Below are 22,125 nucleotides of genomic sequence, written 5' to 3'. Positions count from 1 at the left end.
TAGCTTCCAATATAATTGTGTAAATGTGGATGCCTCAAACAGCCTCCTGACACCCCATACACAAGCATCATACTGCTGTTAAACCTCTAAAATGCAGCTTTTGTTTTGACCAATACACAGGTTCATGTGTGAGGAGTCTGACGTCAGTCTTGGTTGGGAAAAAGAGACACGTGACAGGATTTACTGCAGGATGTACTAACAGAGAACACCCAGAAATAAGAACACCTAACAAAGCTTACCGTATTGGCCAGATTATAGGCCGCACCCCCCGCACTTTAAGTCTTTAAAGTGGGGGTGCTGCCTATAATTGGGATTTAGCGCAGTGATGTTCAATTCGTATGGCCTGAAGCCCGGGCAGGTGTTTTTTTCTTTTTTCATTTAGTTCTGCTGTGGGGAACTGGATCCTCTTCTCTGGCAGCCGGTGGACATCTGTGCAGACAACCTCTGCACCTGCCGGCGCTTCTGCCAGGGCTTCTATGACGGAGCGCCGGTGTGACATGACCTTCCGGTGCTCCACCATAGAAGCCACAGTGGTAAAGGACTGTTGCGCGCAAACAACCTCCACTGCTGCCAGCACGGAGCACCGGCATAAAAGCCCCGGCGGAAGTGGTGAGCAGCAGCAGAGGTTGTCTACGCATATCGCACAGACGTCCACTGGCTGCCCCTGCTAGACACCAGGGAGTCTGGGGATGCATTGGTAAGTCTGGTCAGAGTGGCATATCTGGGGGTCAGGGTGGCATATCTGGGAATCAGAGTGGCATATCGGGGGGGATAAAGCATATCAGGGGAGCAAAGTGGCATATCTGGGGGCATAAAGCATATCAGGGGAGCAGAGTGGCATATCTATAAGTAATGTGCATTATGAATTAAAATGGCTATTGGTTTTCCAAATTTCTGTTTGTATAGAACATATGCTGACTATGCTGCATAATGGATACCAAAAATGTTAAAATACATGTATTCCTATTCATTAGATAAAATACTGTTTTACCATTCTACTAATGTGTATTTTTTCTTTAAACATTTTTTTTCTTTAAAATAGCACCAAACTTTAAGGGTGTGGCCTATAATCGAGCCAATACGTTATTTGCAATTAATAAAATGCACTAGAGTCCATGCAAACATACTATATGTTATTGCTGAAGTGATTCATTTATTCAGTTTAATTGAGTTCAAGTAACAGTTTACTCCGTATACTCAAAATATGTTTGAAAGTTGCCTATGCTACCTTCTAAGCAGGTATCAGAAGCAAAGCAAAAGTTCAGGCAAGAATATAATTTCTACCGGTAAAAATCACCATATCAATCAGAGGAATGTTTCACTTTGCTCCTTACCCATAACATATAACATGACATAACATAATATTTCTTGTTATAGTATGTTCAACGTGTGAATATGAAAGCCCTTACCATTCACATCAGTATTTTCAAACCGGACCCACACTATTTTCTCTTTTTCCTCTGTAGTAGGTGATCCGCTGTATGCCTGTATAATAATATATTTATATATATATATACTTTAAAAGTCAAGTACAGACCTCTTGAGTTTCTTGTTATCTAGGACACTTATGCCATGTATAAAGCAAAAGAGTTCAATGATGCAAAAATGGCAGCATTACAGTCAATAATAAAGCTTAAATGCACAACCACAGGCACAATCTGCTACAGATTCATTATTATTCTCTTGTGACAAAGCAACACTGTATTGTTTCCATACTTGCTGATAGCAGGCCATATACCGTATTTGCTCGATTATAAGACGACCCCCCGAAATCTGAATATTAACTTAGGGGAAAAAAAGAAAAAGCCTGAATATAAGACGACCCTAAAGGAAAAAAGTTTTACCAGTAAATGTTAATTCATGTAAACTATTTTTTTAAATAAAAGCTATGATTGAGAAAAATATTTTTTTTGTTTTTATTTCCTTGTATTTTCCAACCTGCCCCCCAGTTACGCCCATCTGCCCCCAGGCTTGCCACACCAATATGGCACTGTGGCCCATGATATGCCTTTTAACCCTCTAAATGCCACTGTGCCCGATGGTATGCCTTTTGACCCCCTATGTGCCTCTCTGCCTCCAGAAATGCCTTATACCCCTATATCCCATTCTGGCATTTAGGGGGTTAAATTGCATATTATGGGGCAGAGTGGCATATAGGGAGGTATAAGGCATTCCAGGAGGCTGGTGGCATTAAGGGAGTTAAAAGGCATTGTATAGAGCACTCTGCCTCCAGAAATGCCTTATACCCCTACATGCCACTCTGGCATTTAGGGGGTTAAAAGGCATATTATGGGGCAGAGTGGCATATAGGGAGGTATAAGGCATTTCAGGAGGCAGAGTGCTCTATTAAATGCCCCCTTAACGCCACTCTGCCTCCTGAAATGCCTTATACCTCCCTATATGCCACTCTGCCCCATAATATGCCTTTTAACCCCCTAAGTGCCAGAGTGGCATATAGGGGTATAAGGCATTCCAGAAATGCCCTATGCCCCCATTTAACACACACATGCACGCACGCACGCACGCACACACACACTTACCGGTGCATCCAATTTCCTGCTGTATTGCCGGGGCAGCCGGAAGGAGGTGGAGTTGGCAGCGGGGGTTTGTCTGCGTCCGTCGCGGATACCTTCCCCGGCTGTCAGAGATCAGAGTTCCCCGCACCGGTGCCGCAACTCTGATCTCTGACAGTCGGGGAAGGTATCCGCGACGGACGCAGACAACCCCCGCTGCTAGCCACACCTCCTTCCGGCTGCAGCGGACGTTGTCTACGCGGATCGCATAGACGTTAACCCGCTGCCCCGGCAATACAGCAGGAAGCACCGGTAAGTGTGGGGGGGGGGGGGGGGGAGGGGATCTGGATCTTAGTCTCATAATCAGACCTCTATTTGAGGTCTGATTAGAAGACCTCAAATAGAAGATTTGCTCTGAAAAAAACCTCGTCTTATAATTGAGCAAATACGGTAATTAATTTTTATTTTGAAATATTCTTTGAAATAACAAGGGACGGCAAAGCAACCTATTCTGGCCTAGGGCAATAGGTCCGGGGGCTCCAGGCCCAGGGCACGTTATTAAGGGTAGATCTACCTATTTTATGACTGGCATTCCTTTCCATCAGACCAATGTATACCGTAGAATTCTGTGAAAACTTCTGTAGCATCTTACTCCAGGTGCCGCATTATATGCTAATGCCTTGTACAAAGAAAACATGCCGAAGAGGTGAAGGGGCCCTCAGCGTGGTCTACTGAAGCAACCCTCATAAATACATCACTGGGTGATGTATTGTATAACACAGCAGACCTGATGGTGTTGAAAATGTTTCTAGGAGATATTTCTAGGAGGGTCCTGTCTGTAAGGTGTCAGCCATAGTCTGCCTATTCTAGTGAGGTCATAAGCTCTGTATACATCTTTGGTGCTATATAAATAAAAGATAATAATAAGACCAGTTATATAATAGGGTGCATAATCTGTGAATACAGATCAGATCTAGACATGAGATATGGCTTTAGGTTGTACATTCAGTAACATCGCTTGTTTAGTTATCAAACAAATTCACTAACCTGTGGAACAACATCTTGAAGAAACGTCACAACGCTTTCCATGTAGGATTGCTCCCTAGAACAGAAACAACAAATTTAGATAAACTCACGACATTGTATTTTCTACAAAAATAGAGTTCCATGCTTATAGCTATGTCTCCTAGTGTCTATTATATAAAATGGACAAAAAGTAACTTTGTGAGATTGCATTCCAGTAGGACTACCAATCCATCAAAGTGTGCTGAGACAGATGCTCTATGGTAATCTTACCTGTCCCTTCACAAAAATGATGTCATTAACACATACAGATACATCAGGGCCAGTCCAGTCCCTACCTTACTACACCAATCGTGATGTTGTAGCACATTAAAGGGACATTTCCGCCATATTGCTTTTTATTTTAAATAATAAATTATTTTGCGTGAAATTCACCACGTTGCACTGCATGCAAAAAAAGCATTCTTTGGTAAATGGAGTTCTTTTGTATCATTTAACTCTTCCCTAAGCTGCCCCTAATAGTAAAGGTTAGTAAAGATGAGATGATACAAGAAGCATAAGTAAACATGAGACAGGATAGAAGGTCATATAGGACCTGCAACCAGTGGGTAGACAGCAAATTCCACATGAAGAGGTACAGCATTTGATGGAATTAAGTACAGTCTTTATAGCAGTAAGAATGTAACCAAGGTCTATTGTAACGTGCCTATCGGCACATTTGTGCAGCGAGGAATTACATTAGTATAGCGATTCACTCACAGATTTGATTTTTCACTTCTGTCCCTCTGTACATTTCTTGCCGAGAGATGGGCTCTATGTGGGAATACAATCAATAGAAGCACCTTTGCGGTGTACAATCCTGATGAAGTAACTGAGACGCAGCATGAGAAGTGAGCGCAATACTTTCTTACACTGCGTCTCTACGATGGTCGTCTATGTCACCTATTGGCCTTCACTGGACGGGTGAGCAGGGGTGGCAAGTGTGGCAGCAGGAGCTGCAGGTAAAAAGGGCACAAGTGTGGCAGGGGCTGCAGGGGGAGCAGGTATGCCAGCAAGCACGGCAAGTGTGGCATCAGAGGCTGCAGGGGGCAGTAGGTCAACAGAGAGGGAAGTGTGGCAGAAAGCAGCCGGTCAGCAGGGAGCAAGTCTGGCAAGGGCGCAGGTCAGCAGTGGGGGAGCAGTTGCTCCCAGGCTGCATAGAAACAGGTCAGCAGGGCAGGTCCCCAGCACAGAAGCACTCTAGAAGGAGCAGCCAAGTATATTTTAAAGCATATTTTCCTGTTAAATATATTTTTATAATATTTATTTTATTGATTTATATGAACAACAATATTTTGTAGATCAAAGGGTCTATTCACAAAGCAGACAATATCAGAATTTAAAATGTAAGGCAAAAATGGCCATTTTAATTACAACTGACTTTGATTTTTTTTTTTAATTTTGCAATTCTAATGCTATTCCCTTAAATTTTTGTTGTTAATTTCTACTGTTGCAAGCATAGAGCATGTTTCCAGGGACACACGTGTACCACATGGTGCAGAAAAAGCATGCCACATATAGCCTACCAGACACAATCCGATTCAATAATCAGGGTGGAGATTTTGTAGGACTTGCCATGGTTAATGAATTGGATTGTCTGTTTTATATGCTCCCTACATACTGCCGGAGAGCACTCTGCAGGGTCAGAGTTAGAAACGAGGGACTTCGGGTGCAATCTTTTTTGCTAGTACAAAACATATTTGAATAGACTTATTATGATTAATCTATTATTGCTATATAGATTTTTTGCTTGTTATCTCATCTGATACAAATAGAAACGTTTCATGGAAATACACTTTTTTAGGGAACACATGCCACAGCTTTTTATTTTTATTTCCATAAAAATATCAAAATGTGGTGTGCAGACAATTAAAAGAGAACTAGTTTAAAAATCCACATATACTGTAGGTATGATGATTTAATCTTTAGGGCTAAGAACTTTGACAATATTTTGATTTTGATGAAAAAGAAATGCTTAATGTGTTAATTTAATGAAAATCTAAATGTGTTAATTTATATAAATAAAAAAATATTTAAGAGACAATAAAAGACACTCTTAGTCAGTATTTTCGCATTGAAAACAACTTTGGTTTTGACGTGCACAGAGAATTTCCCCTTAAAAATAGGCCTTGAATGTAAGCCAGTATAGTTTACAATATCGTTCTGAACAGTAGAATGCATGCAGGTGTTTGTACTGCAACATACAATAGACTACATCGACATTTTGACTATATTTGTGAAAAACCACAGTGAGTCCACTTGTAAGGAAAGATGTCTTCATGAGCACCATATGAAATGCAACAGATGGTCTGCATGATCATAACTGCAAAAGGAACCAATGTGGTCAGTTGCATTGCTGGAAAACTAGTGCCAGAGTACAAACTACAGTTTCCCAAAGTTGTGGAACTAATATGAAAATCTTAACTGCAGATCTCCACTGCAATTGGGGTGGACCTTAAAAGAGATATAAAATAAGATATCATATTTAATAATGAAGGGCAGTAATCATTTAATTGTTGACATTTATAGAATAACACGTTCATCCTTACGTGACTGCTTGGGGTCGGACCATCACACCACCAGTGCATCGACTTGGACGGCGAGGAGATTCTGATGTCATGTTGAAACTGTGAGTTATTCGCCTCAAGAAGAACTGTAAATGGATACATGATTACATTTAGCATTGTCAGTGTTTATCATGTGTTTCATAAACAAAATATGTTATGGTCAGATTGCAAACATTTTTTAAAATATAAAACAAACTGTTAAGATATCAAAATGTGACATTTAAAATGTAACACTTTTGTAAGTAAGCACTACATTGGAAATATAATTTCTAGTACTGCTCCGTGTGCACAACTTTCCCAATAAAAAAACAGTTCTTTAACCCCTTAAGGGCCAAGGATTTTTACACTACAGGACAGTAGCAATTTTCTATGTCTCTGTTCAACTATAATGTCCCTCTTTCTCACCGCAGCAGATCCTGACCTCAGGAGAGACACTCACATGTACACACACATCAAGGCTTGCTAACACACACTCAGCACTAACACACCCACACAACTAGACATTCAACATTAACCAACAAACTAACACGTACAGACACAGGTGTATAAAATCAAGCACATAGACATACCATGTTCATAGACAAACAAGTGCAACAGAATAGGTCAGGGGCATCCAACATGCGGCCCACAGGACCTCGAGTGGAAGTTGTCTACGCGAATCGCGTAGAGCTGTACGCGCTGCCCGGACTAAGCACCGGGGGACTCAGATGCACCGGTAAGTTGGGAGGAGGGAGGGGGAGGGAGTGTTAAATGAGGGGCATAAGGCATTTCTGGAGGCAGAGTGCTCTGTGAATTGCCTTTTAACCCCCTATATGCCACTCTGCCCCATAATATGCCTTTTAACCCCCTAAATGCCAGTGGCATATAGGGGTATAAGGCATTTCTGGTGGCAGAGTGGCACATAGGGGGTCAAAAGGCATATCATGGGGCACAGTGGCATATAGAGGGTTAAAAGGTGTATCATGGGGCACAGTGGCATTTAGAGGGTTAAAAGGCATATCATGGGACACAGTGGCATATGTGGGGTATAAGGCATTTCTGGGGCAGGGTGGCAAGCCTGGGGGCAGATGTGCATAACGGGGGGGGGGCAGGTTGAAAAAAAAGGAACTAAAAACAAAATATTTTTCTCAATCGTAGCTTTTATTAACAAACAATTGTTCACATAGTTTAAATGAATTAACATTTACTGGTAAAACTTTTTTTTCCTATAGAGTTGTCAGGCTTTTTCTTTTTTCATAAATTAATATTCAGATTTTGGGGGGTCGTCTTATAATCAGGGTCATCTTATAATCGAGCAAATACGGTGTGTGTGTGATATATATATATATATATATATATATATATATACATATACACACACACACACACACATACATACATACATACATACACACTTCTCCAAAAATTAAAGGGAACACTAAGATTACACATCTTAGATCTGAATGAATGAACTAATCGTATGACATACTTTCGTCTTTACATAGTTGAATGTGCCGACAACAAAATCACACAAAAATTCTCAATGGAAATCAAATTTATCAACCCATGGAGGTCTGGATATGGAGTCACACTCAAAATCAAAATGGAAAACCACACTACAGGCTGATCCAACTTTGATGTAATGTCCTTAAAACAAGTCACAATGAGGCTCAGTAGTGTGTGTGGCATGCTCCTGATGAGGTTGCGGATGGTCTCCTGAGGGATGTCCTCCCAGACCTGGACTTAAGCATCCGCCAACTCCTGGACAGTCTGTGGTGCAACGTGGCATGGTGGATGGAGCGAGACATGATGTCCCAGATGTGCTCAATCAGATTCAGGTCTGGGGAACGGGTGGGCCAGTCCATAGCATCAATGCCTTCCTCTTGCAGGAACTGCTGACACACTCCATCCACATGAGGTCTAGCATTGTCTTGCATTAGGAGGAACCAGACTACCTCTGGCAAGCACATGGAGGCCCCCCAAAGAAATGCCACCCCACACCATTACTGACCCACGGCCAAACCAGTCATGCTGGAGGATGTTTCAGGCAGCACAACGTTCTCCACGGCGTCTCCAGACTCTGTCACGTCTGTCACATGTGCTCAGTGTGAACCTGCTGTCATCTGTGAAGAGCACAGGGCGCCAGTGGCGAATATGCCAATCCTGGTGTTCTCTGGCAAATGCCAAACGTCCTGCATGGTGTTGGGCTGTAAGCACAACCCCCACCTGTGGACATAGGGCCCTCATATCACCCTCATGGAGTCTGTTTCTAACCGTTTGAGTGGACACATGCACATTTGTGGCCTGCTGGAGGTCATTTTGCATGGCTCTGGTAGCGCCTCCATGTTCTGGATACTTCGCTGACAGACACAGCAAACCTTCTTGCCACAGCTCGCATTGATGTGCCATCCTGGATGAGCTGCACTACCTGAGCCACTTGTGTAGGTTGTAGACTCCGTCTCATGCTACCACTAGAGTGAAAGCACCGCCAGCATTCAAAAGTGACCAAAACATCAGCCAGGAAGCATAGGAACTGAGAAGTGGTCTGTGGTCACCACCTGCAGAACCACTGCTTTATTGGGGGTGTCTTGCTAATTGCCTATAATATCCACCTGTTGTCTGTTCCATTTGCACAACGGCATGTGAAATTGATTGTCCATCAGTGTTGCTTCCTGAGTGCACAGTGTGATTTCACATAAGTGTGATTGACTTTGAGTTACATTGTGTTGTTTAAGTGTTCCCTTTATTATTTTGAGCAGTGTATATATTATATATTGTGACAGGGAGAGGGGCATGCTGGTGGCTGGTGTTTATGTTTCATGGAACATATTGCAGTGCGGTGTGTTTGATAACCCCAGGGAGAATATTATGTGGTAGGCAGAATAGATGACATTTTGTGGATTAGTTTGGGTCCCTGGGGTGGAGCCTTTTGGAGAGAAGGGAAGGCTAGTGCTCCACTCCACAGCTTACTTGCAGCAGGTGAGGAGTCCAGTTCGGGTGTTCTGGATCTCCCAGGTGGGTCATCACCTGTTGGCAATGAGCAGCAGGAGGCGGCTACAAAGTTCCCTGTGAGGGATTCAGTGGAGAGGATACAAGCAGTGAGCAAGACTGCATTGCTCTCCACAGAAATATTTATTGAGAAGAAAAAGGTCTGTGCTACATTTTTGGGGTCAGAAAGCCTCCAAAACTACAATCTGCTGTAACCTACTGGAACTTCAAATGGGATTGGATTCTAAGGTCAGCTGAAAGCAAAATAGAGATTTTTGACAATAAACACCAGAGGTGGATTTGGCCCACACAGAGCGGTAAAGTACCTCTTGTTTATGGTTAAATATGGAGTCTCTTTAATGCTTTGGGGCTGTTTTTCTGCCAGAGGACCTGGACATTTTGTTAGGACACATAGCATTACGGACTCTCTCAAATATCAACTGATATTAGATGAACACCTGGCTGCCTCTGAAAGCTTAAAATGGGCCGTGGTTGGCAATGATCCAAAACATACATCAAAATCAACACAAAAATGTTTTACTGACCATGAAATCAAGGTCTTACCATGACCATCCCATTCCTCTGACTTGAACCCCATAAAAAACCTGAGAACTAAAGAGGAGTCGGCAGCGTCAACCTTGAAATTTGAAGGATCTGGAGATATTGTGTTTTCAATTGTTTGATACCTATGAGAGCAGAGTATGTTTGTGTGGGTTTTTTAAGAAAAACGATAAAGACAATTTTCCACAGCCTTCTTAGCTCACAGAGGATTACAGAGGATGTCAATATTAGTGGAGGGCACTGTAGTCCCCTCTACCTTGAATGAGGGGCCGATGGGAAAAGTAAAGGCAAGGCTTCCATCTGGTTATGTGTTGTTTGCTTCATTTATTTGTGAATGGCAGCTGTAGGCACCTGCTGACACACATTTTATAGTACTAGGAATAGGAATCCCTTAAAACATAACTTCCTTTCCTCACAGCAGAGGTTGTCAAATAGTAAACATTGCAGACACTCACACATGACGTAAAGCTGGAGGGCCATTAATAGCACTCTGCATTCATTCCCTGTTATTCTATGCCAAGCATTTCTTACACACTGTACTCATATTATACATATCATATGTATACATTAAAAAGGCACACACTTGGTTAGGCAAAATGTCATAACATAGCAAACAACACATGTCCGATAAAACAATTCTAGGTAAGTTATGTAGAAATCTACAGACAGATCCCTTTCCAGGCTCCAACAAACAAAAATTATTCTAGCTCTATAAACAACAAAAACTAATTAAAACAAAAAACTTTTCAGCTCTTAAGTGTTACATACTATAAAAAACAAGACTGATGACCGTTTAATAAATTATACCATAATTCATAATGGGCAAAACTCCTAGTGACCTGAATTTGGGTTACAACCATTACAACATTAGTAAGCAAGGCTGAGTCAATGAATCATCTCCTCCTCTGGCAAGATTCCTAGAACAACTTAGAGCAGCCTGTTTGAAGATGCACTAAATTTTGGTGTAAATCATAAGTTGATGACTTCTAAAGAAGCTCTTCAAGTGGAAAGAGCTAAACCAGTTTCCACATTCCAGTCTTGACAGTAATGGCCAATCCCAGATTTAGCAATACAGTGGCAAATCACATGACTATAATATGCAGCACAACAGGAAAAGGCACAAGACTGTATAATAAGGGCCATCAACAAGACCAGAACATCTCCCTATCCACAACAAAATAACATTTTGTAAGTAAAATAGAACAAAAATAATTTTGCAAGCAAGTTAATGTATATGTCTTAACACAAGCACCTGGGCAAATGAGTAGTACATGTCAAAAGGAACAATATTACACGAATGTTTTGCTGTTTCCTTTCACAACATGATGCAGTGTTTCATCCAGCACTGATGACATTCAGATGGTATCACTGCAGTGGATACATTCAGAATGTATTCAGTCCTGTCACGCGGTCAGCACATCACGTCGCTGGGCATGCCAGATTATAGAAATGGTTCCTCTGCAAGGGTGTTAAATTATTGGGAACAAACTTTTCAATTATATATAAGTAGAAGTGTTTCTTTTACCAGAGACATGACTGCTGTCACAGTAGGGATGTGTGCAAGCAGAACAGCATTACAAGGTCACTAAACTCCGACCACAAAATTTGTTACCAAAAATTAAATCAGAGCCTGAAAACTACTCACGTGCTAAAAGACAACAAGATTTTATCTTGCCAATCCCTGTGGAGCTTCACAGAAGGTAAACAACCCATTTGAAGTGGTCCTGAGCAGTCTAAATCGGTCATCCCACTACCAGTAAGTTCCACTGAATTGTTTTCAGGCCTGGAATTCCCTCTGGGTTTATATTATACCAGGTGAGTAACACATAGAAAGCTTCTTCTAACCCTGAGATCACAAGGAGACAGCCTTTTACCCAAGCCCTAGGTCCACAACGTTGTTGACGTAGAAGTGCTAGTTCTACGCTCATCCATCATCCAAAACTAGCATTCACTTGTTGTGGTACTTTGCAGTGTCTCTTACTGTGATCCTGGTTCTGCTCATTATGCCTGATGTTGCTTGCCCACCATGGCCATCACTCAATTCACGGCATTGATAGATGTGTTCGGGCCATTTCCCCCAGTGCTGGATATTCAGCTAGGCCTGGGCTGCTTTAGTGAAGGTATTTTAGGAGGCAATGTCAACACAGGATTTGTCCATCTCTATACCAGACCTTCCGCTTTTTGGGCTTGCAGTGGTCAAAGAAGCACAATCCATCTCCATTAAGGTTTCCTCCGGCTAAGGCATCTTTAAATTTTAGAAATATATTCCATGTACTATGCAGCAGCCATAAACAAATCTCCAGATGGCGGTGATCCTGGTGGTGGTTTGGATTCTTTAGCAGGAGTTGTTCCATGGCTGCCAACAAACATAATGGTGTCTGGGAGATTGTACCAACCCCTAGAGCCTATAGGAGCTGGTTGGGCACTGGCACTACATCCTCTCAGTGTTTTGAAAGATCCAGATCCTCCTAGTAGTTAATCAAGATAGTTTTCGTAGATGTGTGGTAAAAGTATCTATTTTTAAATCCCCTCCAGTAACCAGATAAGGGTTAGTAAAGGAGGTAAAAGCAGGGAACATCTGGCTATACAATGGGAATAAATTCACATCATAGATAAGCACTGAAATCGGAACTCTGGGATCAACCAAAGAACACAAACGCCAAATTACTAGCAGGTAGGAGACAATACTAGGGGTGACTAACGGAGATCCCGAACAGATACTTAAACAAAAGTTTATGCAAACCAAGCAATCACAATGTGAAACAATGCAAGAATCAGCACACAGCTCTTACCTGCTCATAAGGGCAAACAGTCGATGACTATGTTGGTGGCACAGTAGTCAAATCAAATAAAAAATCCTAATTTGAGTGGTGAGACTACGAAAAAGTCACCAGAGAACATGTAGAAAGCAGACAAAAAATTAACATCCACCAATACAAGACTCCAATAATAGATCTCACAGTATCGACTAAGAAAAAAGAAAATGCCAGAAAGTTTATCCATGATTCATTGTCCCATTTCCCATCCTTTAAATAGTCAAAGTGACTAAGCACTGGTGTAGATTATCAAAAGGCCATTGAAGAACTATGAAGGGTCATTGGTCCAATATCTTCAAGATCACTTTTAACAAGTACTGTAAGTGGCAAATTCTCAGATTCCCATCAATGACAGTTACTCAGGGTGTCATCAAGGTAAGTGGCTTTGTAAGGCGGCAGTCTGGAAATTCAAATGCCTGCATATGTTGGTGAGATATAATGTTTTTGGTATCAACATCATCAGCAGGAACCACACTTAATATGTCAGCGCCTACCTTTTACAAGTGTTAGTGGAGGACTAACTTGAAGAGTAATAGAAGAGGGCCTTTTCCCCCTGGTTAGTCAGCATCAGCTGAAGAATGTAGAATACTTTAAAGTCTTTTTGGATATTTAATTTTGAGCTCTCCAAAGGGCAGGGATATCTATCAGCATGAGACGCTATATTCGATTTGGACAGCTAACAAAATCTCATGAGTTAGGATCTGGTATCTTGGCTCTTGTTATATATATATATCTTGTTACTACTACTGAAGTTGGGACAAAGAAAATTGTATTCTGCTTCAAACAAAAATAATGTGACTGTTAATCAGTGTACTTAAGGCTGGTGGCCGCATGATGGCATCAGTGCAGGCATTGCCAGCCGGTGGCCACACACTGCCGGAGCCGATCTGGTGCTGAAGTGGCTGATGGGCTGAGCATGGGGCACTGTCTGCCAGTGGCCTGCCAGGCGCTTGTACGGTGTGGCAGATGGCCAGTCCAGGCCTGCTGTTAATAAATTATACAAAACTTGCATGTCATCTAGATAACAACAAATGATAAGTAGATGTTTAAGATCCGAGACAGATATTACAGGTCTGATGCTAGCTGGATTTAAAATAAATGTGCTGTAATCAAAACACGAACCCCATCCAAAACCATGAAAACAGGTGACTGAGAGCAAGGCCAAACTGTCAACATCATATTTACGGCTATCCGTGTACACTATCACACTGATAAATCATAAACAGGATATATAACATCGTGTATGAGACTACATCCTAAATAAATTATTTGGTCACAGCCTTAAAACCATCATATGTAAACACTATTTGATTCTGCACAAACAAACGTAGCATCACATTGAGATGTGTCTTTTGGTTGCTTGGTATATAATTATATATCTTAAAATGCTTATTATTTGGGCCCATTGGAGGGGTTATTCTGATCATGAATGCCTGGATGATAGTCAAGACAGATAGCCTTGATCTAAACACCTACTATAAAGCGTCAATAGGTTAATGTTTAACGTAAGAGTAATGAATCTATACAACTCAGTGGAATATCTAAATCAGGTCAAATATTTTCATTCAAGAGGCGAAAGAACATATATGATATACGTATACACATGGGTGTACATTTACGCAAGTGGTCGTTCTTGGTGACTATGATGGTGGTATCCCCAAACTATAAACTTACTGATTCATTAAAGGCACCAAGACGGTGGTGACAAATCAACCCTAAAGCCCCCAATCATTCAAATATATGTCATTACACTTGTAACATGTGTAATATGTGTTCTAGCTGAGGGGCAGGTGGCACAAGAAGAATAACTAATAGGCGACCAGGGGCTTGAGTTTCTATCTCCAGGGTGTCTTGTTATTTCAGAAGAGGGGAACTGCTAGAGCACACCTTTGGGGGTTTATCTGGTATGTTGTAAGCATAGCCTGGTTCTAATTGTGTAACTCCTATGCTGTTGCTTTTATTTCCTGTTTCTTTCGCCCAGCGTGTTCCGGCTTTGCCCTCCCACGCCACACTCACCCACTTGTCAGATGGCACCCAGAAGCTGTACCCCCTGGTTTTTGAGAGTCCAGTTACAGCAGCAAATACACACATACAGCAACAAGGAAAGCGGAACAGCAACACTCGACCAATCACGGAGTACCATGCTCTCTACCGCCGGTGTCAATCAGACGCCATAAACCAATGAGGAAGACAAAGGGGTGGCACCTTTGGAGTGATGACGTACACAGCCTTGTCAGTGAGCTTCTGCCTGTTCCTTCTGGGCCCGGGAGCCCGCGGTTAGCGTCTTACGGCTGCTGGTCAGCGCTACGGCTTGTCTCGGGCGGATGGCGCGCCCTCAGTCTGCGCTGGGCACAGGAGCTTGCAGCTTGTACACTGGGCTGGACTGTCTTTGTTTACATCCCACTATCTCGCGAGAATTTGATCCGTGTGGCGTGCACGTGTTGCAAACAAATAACATAAATGCCTGGCAGGGTGTGTGTCACGCCGGCCTGTCATGTGCCGGATAAATATGGATATTTATCCGTGTTTGGTTGGGGGGGGCGTAGAAAAGCTGTATCCTGTAAGAGAAAATATAGTTATTGATTAAATAACATGCTGAAGCTCTAGCTGTTCTTACAATAGGGTGATACTTCTGTGATCGGTTATCTGGCTCTTGAAACAGAAATGGTATTTACAAAAGTAACATTTATTTTGAGTGTCGTTCAAGGTTTTTTAACATTGTCAATGTTTAGTGTTGTTTGGTATTTTAGAGTATTACAACATTTCTCCCTTAAGACATACAGGTACGTCCTGACTTCTCCCTGCCGCTACACGGGAGATTAGGCTGTCTGTCGACAACTGCTGACTGATCATATACACCGTTATAAAAGAAATGTCCGGTCAAGCATTCCCTTCCAGTAGGTGTTGAGGGTGACACCCACCTGAAGTTCACTGAAGCACAGAGAGACTCAGCAGGCTCTTCCTAGATCCTGCATGGATCTCCGATTTCTCCCTCTGCTGGCTGATTGCACGTATTGTGATCAGTAATGCACGGCTACTGAGCCCTGCACACGGTGCGATCAGCACAGACAGGTCCGGGGAAAGAGAGGACCCCCCCTCCAAAAAATAAACAAGTGGAAAATAAATTTAGTGAGAGCCCAGTGATGTCACCATTATCAAAATGTATGAGAGGCCTTTGAAGAGATCTCAATCCATACTGTACTAGGACTAGTGCAAAAAAAAAAATCAGCCAGTACTCCCCTGCTGGTTGATTGCATGTATTGCGATCAGCACATACAGATCAGGGGAAGGAGAGGGAGAAACAAAAAATAAAATTTGTGAGCCCAGTGATGTTACCATAACATTACTGGCATCAGAATGTAAGAGCACTTGGAAGAGTGCAAAGATCAAAAAAAAGCAATTCCCCCCAAACCCCTTAAGCCAATAGTATTAACAGTAATTTAATATAAGGTACTATGTAAACAGGACCGGCCCGACAATGGAGCCAAGTGGGGCAACCACTCCAGGGCTCGGTAGCCGTGCTTTGCCGCCCCAAGCCCTTTTTTTTTTTCTTTTTTTTCAGCGAAAGATAGAGAAAGGGGCTCCCTCTCTCCTCTGCGGCGAGTCTCCCTGTTCGGTCTCGGTGCCGGCTTGTAATGCTGAGCAGTGAGATTTTCCGCAGGACTGCTGAAAGGTAAGTACAAGGGGGGGTAAGGGTAGATAATGGGACGGGGGCCGGCCCTGTATTTAAAGTATTGATGTGGCCCTCTTGGATATATAAAAAAAATATGTATGTGGGGTGTGGCCGTAATCAAGATGTTGCCAAACATAAAATGGGTCATTGTTCAGCTATGGAACCACTAATAATTGTTTTATGTATTTCTATTATTTTTAAAGAAGGCTTTAATTGTCCTAAACAAAATGTAATTTGTGCTGGTTCATGAAATATGGAAAAGGGGAAGCATGGTTTGACAAATGGTAAAATGACAAAAAAGCCTCTGGTTCTGCAAAAGCCCCAGTCCCAAAGGGGGTTTAACCCCTTAAGGACCGGGCTCATTTTTCGTTTTGTACCCTGTGGGACCGAGGCTGTTTTGACACTTTTGTGGTGCTTGTGTTCAGCTGTAATTTTCTCCTCACCCATTTAGTGTACCCACATAAGTTATATATTGTTTTTTTCAGGACAAGATGGGCTTTCTTCAGATACCATTATTTTGATCGTATCATCTTATTTACTATAAAAAAAATAAAAAAAACATGGTGAAAAATTGAAAAAAAAACAAATTTTATGACTTTTATTTGAAAAATCTTTTACTCACCTAAAAAAGCAAGTAAAAAAACTAGCTAAATAGATTCTACTACTTGTCCTGAGTTTAGAAATACCCAATGTTTTTATGTTTTTTTGCTGTTTTTTGTAAGTTATAGGGCAATAAGTACAAGCAGCGTTTTATGATTTCCAAATCTTTTTTAACAAATCTGGTCAGTCTGCCTCCATCTCCTCTTTGGAACATCTTTGAAGCCGGTTAACTCAATTTAACCCATTCAAACCATATATTTTTGAAAACTAGACACCCCAGGGTATTCCAAATGCTGTTATTTTAACCCTTTCCATGCACCAATTATACAACTACACTTTGTCAAACTTTGTAATAGTAATTTTTTTTATTTTTTTTCCACACAAATTGTACTTTAGTTATAGATATACAGGTGCTGGTATATGTCACTGTCAAACAACACCCCAATATGTGTTCAGCAACATCTCCTGAGTACAGCGATACCCCACATGCATGGGTTTGTCAGATTGTTTGGCTGGTAAAAGGCTACTTTTGGGGCATGCGTAATTCAGGTGGTCATTTGGTCATTGTGCCTCCCTCTCCTCTTTGGAATATCTTTGAAGCCGGTTAACTCAATTTAACCCATTCAAACCATATATTTTTGAAAACTAGACACCCCAGGGTATTCCAAATGCTGTTATTTTAACCCTTTCCATGCACCAATTATAGAACTACACTTTGTCAAACTTTGTAATAGTAATTTTTTAATTTTTTTTTTCACACAAATTGTACTTTAGTTATAGATATACAGGTCCTGGTATATGCCACTGTCAAACAACACGCCAATGTGTGTTCAGGAACATCTCCTGAGTGCAGTGATACCCGACATGCATGGGTTTGTCGGGTTGTTTCAGATTTAAAATGCCACATTTGGGAAGTGCGCTTATTTTCTCCATTTTGGTCAGTCTGTACCTATGCCCTATATTTGAGCTAGGCCACTCCAATTTACCCCATCAGCCATTTTTTTTATATATTAGACACCCCTTGGGTATTTGAAGTGCTTTTATTTTAACTCTTTGTTGAGATTTTTGAGAATTTTTAGCACTTGCTCAAAATAATAAACTTTATTTTTTAATTTTATTTTATTGTTTTAATACTTTTTTTATTTTTTTTTACACATTTTGCTGGTACTGGATGGTTCATCTAGTGACATCACTGCATAATTATTTTTAAATGTTAGCACATTTTTTTTTTAATTTTTTTTTCCATTTTTTATTTATTTTTATTTTTTTTGAATATTTTACTAATCACATAGTGATTAGAAAGCTGGGCTCCATTGACTTGCATGGTTGAATGCAGTACCTGTATTCAACCAGCAAGTGGAGCCAGTTCTCTAGAGGGTCTGGAGACCCTCTAGCGAACTTTTTCGTCTTTATTGTTTTATTTCCCGGGCCGCCGCCATCTTGCTTGATGGCGAAGATCACCGGCAGCGGCGGCTGTGACCGCTCTCCGGAGCGGTCACAGCCCACCCAGAGGTAAGTGTTTGGTGTCGCTGGATGCCTCCTGATCGAGGCATTCCAGCGACACCATTTAAGTTTAGGAGGCGATCGTTGATCGCCTCCTAAACGCTTTTAAAACGGGCGTCCGCCGCCATACAATGTATGGCGGCTGTTGACGCCCCGAGGAGGGGCCAGACATGGCCCCCGATGCCGATCTCGGCCTTGCTGAATGCCTCGACATCGAGGCATTGCAGCAAGGCCGTTTAAGCGAAGAAAGTGATCCTTGATCGCTTTCTAAGCTTATTTAATTTGACGGTTCAGGACCGTCAAAGGTCATTTAGTGACCTTCTTGTTATGACGGTCCTGAACCGGCAAAGGTCGCGAAGGGGTTAAAGGGTGTCATGCGCTGCAGTTTTGGAGCTGCAGTGTTCTCCTCAAGTACTTTCCCCCCTACAAATGCTTTAATATGCAGTCTTTATTTGCGACTCTATATGGGACACTAGGCTGTCCATTTATATATAATAAAAAAAGCATAATCCCTCCTTCCAAACCAAATAGTAAAATCTTAAACCCCCCCCCCCCTAGTTAATCTGATAGATGTGGTTGCACATACGTGTAGACTGTACACGCATAATATAATATGGTTTAGACACATCAAAGAAGGGGTCAAATTGCCTAATCATGTTAAAGAAACATAATTTTTTTTTAATACACTAATTCCCATCACCCTTGCTGTCATTCTAACACTGGGTCATGGGAGCTGTAAGTCCGCAAATGCTCATCAGTCCTTTTTCAAAGAAAAATGTAATTCTGTTGTTGGTTCTTTTACGTTTATATGTTTGTTTTCTTTTGTTACAAGAAGGAGAATTTTAGAGTGAATGGGCAATTGTGTCATCAAAATCCCTTATCCACGGAAGGGTCAGGCCAGGCATTTTTACTAGTGTGCCAGTCAGCTATATAACAATAACAAACAATAGATCAGCTGACAGAAAGCTGTCTTATATTTTTACAAAACATTTTTTTAACTTTGTTTTCAGGGTAACAAGCACACATATTAGGCTAAAGGCAAACAAATCAGATACTACCGATTCTGCTTCGACTAAACTGCATCTGTCTCTTCAGCATGGAGGAAGCCTCTGCAGTTAATGCAAGACTTTTCTCTTTTAGTAGAAATCGTGTGTACTGTGAAAACAAGCAAGACTTGTTTTGGTGAAAATATATAACCCCCGTTAATGGTCGATGCATACATATTCCGAGTACAGATCTAATGCTGCCATTTGCGAGATACGGACATTTCTTATTGTGATTGTAGCCTATACAAAGATAATTTATGCTAGCGATTTAATGGCTTTCACTGGTCTACAGTAGATTAGTTGTTCAGACCTATATTGTGATTACCCTAAGGAATTTAGGAATACAATAAACATGAACGTTTGCCTTCTCATATAAATGCTTGGACTCCATGATTAGGCAGGATGTTCACGAAACTCACCAAATGTCTGCTCCCCACACAGCCCCTTAATCCTACCTTGGAGCAGTTTCTATTGGAAGATACTAGCATAGTCTTCTTTTCATCCTCCACTGCAGTGGCTGTATTGTGTGACGCCTGGATAATGTCATTACATCCAAGCGAATTACAATAGAGAAGGGCACTCGCACAAACATTCACACTAACATGCACACGCCCAGAAACACACACTAACAAATCCAGGTACTCACACCAACACACAGAGATACCAACAGACACATACTAACCACGCATAGACACTCACACTAACATAATCAGACAAACACATGCAAATGCCTGCCCTTACACACACACACACATTCATTCTTGCCCTTACACACACACATGCACATTCATTCTTGCCCTTACACACAAACATCTCGGCTTACATTTGCCCTTGCAGTCCCATTTATTTGCCCTTAGTCAAACTTGCCCTAACAGACAGACACACTGCCTCTCCTTTCTGCTTTTATCTCTACCCCTTATTATCCTTCCCCTTTCTCTCCATCTCTCATCATTTATACTCTCCTTTCTTCTTAATTCCTGTATGGCAGGGTATGGTCTGTTCCTACACACCTCTGTTACAGTGTTCCCTCATAAGGAAGGTCTGTAGGAACACTGGGCTCATTAGAGAGAGATCCATGAAAACCCCAACTGGCCTCCTTTAGCCGTGTGTGTGTAATTATATAAACATTTAATCTAGGATGTGCCATAAACATTTAATGTACACGCAACTATAGTTTTGTTGTTTCAGTTTACATTTCGTATCACCTGTGTGAGATTTGCTAACTATATTAGTGGTGGTTGTCAAATGTATACCACGGCAAAGGCCACTTTGTATATGCTTGGCAAGCTCTAACATTTATTGAAATATTATATAATTTTGTATATGCCTCACAAGTCTGGTCCTGCTGCTCTTGTCTCCCAAATGGCTCATATACAGTATAACTAATAGCATAGCACAAGTCAAAATGTTTCACACCAAACACCATTCCACGTACACTTTTTATAAAAGGAAATAAATAACTTAATAACTAAGCATAAATGGTTCAGTGATTTTATTTAGGTGAATACATTGTACATAAGGATTTACATTACTTCGTCCTGGAAAGGTAAAATAATTTAAACTCACACAGAATGTATATAAACCTCTTTTACTGCAAGAACAGCCAGCAAATGAGGAAATAAAGAACGCTGGACTGAAGTCTTCCACAGCATGATACATACCACTCTATTAATAAAAACAGGGCATTGAATATTTTTCCATAAAATAAGAGACCAAATTAAACGTAAGTTAACAACATTTTAAAACTCATCCTCTCTCAATGTATAAAACAGTGGCATATTACCTAAAAGTACCATCCAGCAGCGATGAAGGAAAAAATATTGCTGCTTCGTATAATGACACCAAAGACACCCTAATTAGAAATCGGAGACATACACCACAACCTCACTTCATGTATGTCTGTCTGTTCTCGGAGGTTTAAAAGAGAGATACACTATAGTGTTTACTGTGTAAAATACTGGGGGGTTTTTTATTTTTTAAGAAAATAAGTACTATTTGTTCTATGCCAAGTTGGTGTAAAAGTTTCCCATTACAAAGTACACATGGTTGGAATTTAAGAATATCGTAAAATGTGTGACGTTGGCAAAAAAAACCCCAAAAAACGTGACAAGGTCTAGGGACAATGTTGAAGACCACAATTTTTCAAGTTCACATAGAAATAAAAAATATTCTGATTGTGAAACTAAAAACATACATGTAGGGATTACATGTGATCTAACAATGATGAGAGACAGTAGGGAGATTATTACATGCATGCTTTTTAGCCTTAAGAGGACATCAGTTTCCTTATCTGGGTAAAATGGGCACTACTTCCAGCACTACTACTGGTGTGCTTTAAAAACATAGCCTTCAAACCTTTATTTCATGCAAAACTCCAATGCTGTTACTCAATCGTGATACGTTTTATATATTAATATAAGATTCTGTTTTGGAGGATGAATTAGATTTTCAGTTTCTTACTTTGATTCCAACTTGGGATAGCCCTAAGTGTAGGGACAAGTGGATAACACAATAGGATTTCTTTAAACCGAGTGTCTACCTCCGCTCTCCCTAGACAGATTACAAATAAAGATTGTGAGACCAAAGATGGATTTGACTGTATCTGGGGTAAAGAAATCCATCCTGCATTAAAAGGCAGTTAGTCGCAGACCATAAGTTATCTCACAGCTAACAAAAATGAGGCCTTTTTCATGGTTTTACTTGCAAGGCTGACGACATAAAATCATGTTCACGCTGCACCAGGCCTTCTAAGAATTTAGATTAAAATAAACTAGCTGTGCAAATCTATTCTACTACAATCTAATAGGCGTGGAAAAG

At 41.1% G+C, this 22,125-nt stretch overlaps 1 protein-coding gene across 1 annotated transcript in view; it reads right to left on the bottom strand.

The window, feature by feature from the left end:
- The window catches only part of LOC149286273 (BCAS3 microtubule associated cell migration factor-like), a 523,731-nt gene extending 517,536 nt beyond the window's left edge, over positions 1–6,195 (bottom strand). The window contains exons 1-3 of the mRNA XM_089494317.1: positions 6,125–6,195; positions 3,561–3,615; positions 1,410–1,485 (exon numbers count right to left, since the gene is read on the bottom strand). Coding sequence (XP_089350443.1) covers positions 1,410–1,485; positions 3,561–3,615; positions 6,125–6,195 — 202 coding nt within the window. The remainder of the gene's footprint in view (positions 1–1,409; positions 1,486–3,560; positions 3,616–6,124) is intronic.
- Positions 6,196–22,125: the final 15,930 nt, after the last annotated feature.

The sequence above is a fragment of the Sceloporus occidentalis genome, unplaced genomic scaffold (assembly GCF_023333645.1).
Source record: "Sceloporus occidentalis isolate IW3139 unplaced genomic scaffold, rSceOcc1.0.p SCAF_71, whole genome shotgun sequence".
Taxonomy (NCBI): domain Eukaryota; kingdom Metazoa; phylum Chordata; class Lepidosauria; order Squamata; family Phrynosomatidae; genus Sceloporus; species Sceloporus occidentalis.
This window is presented reverse-complemented; position numbering and strand designations above follow the sequence as displayed.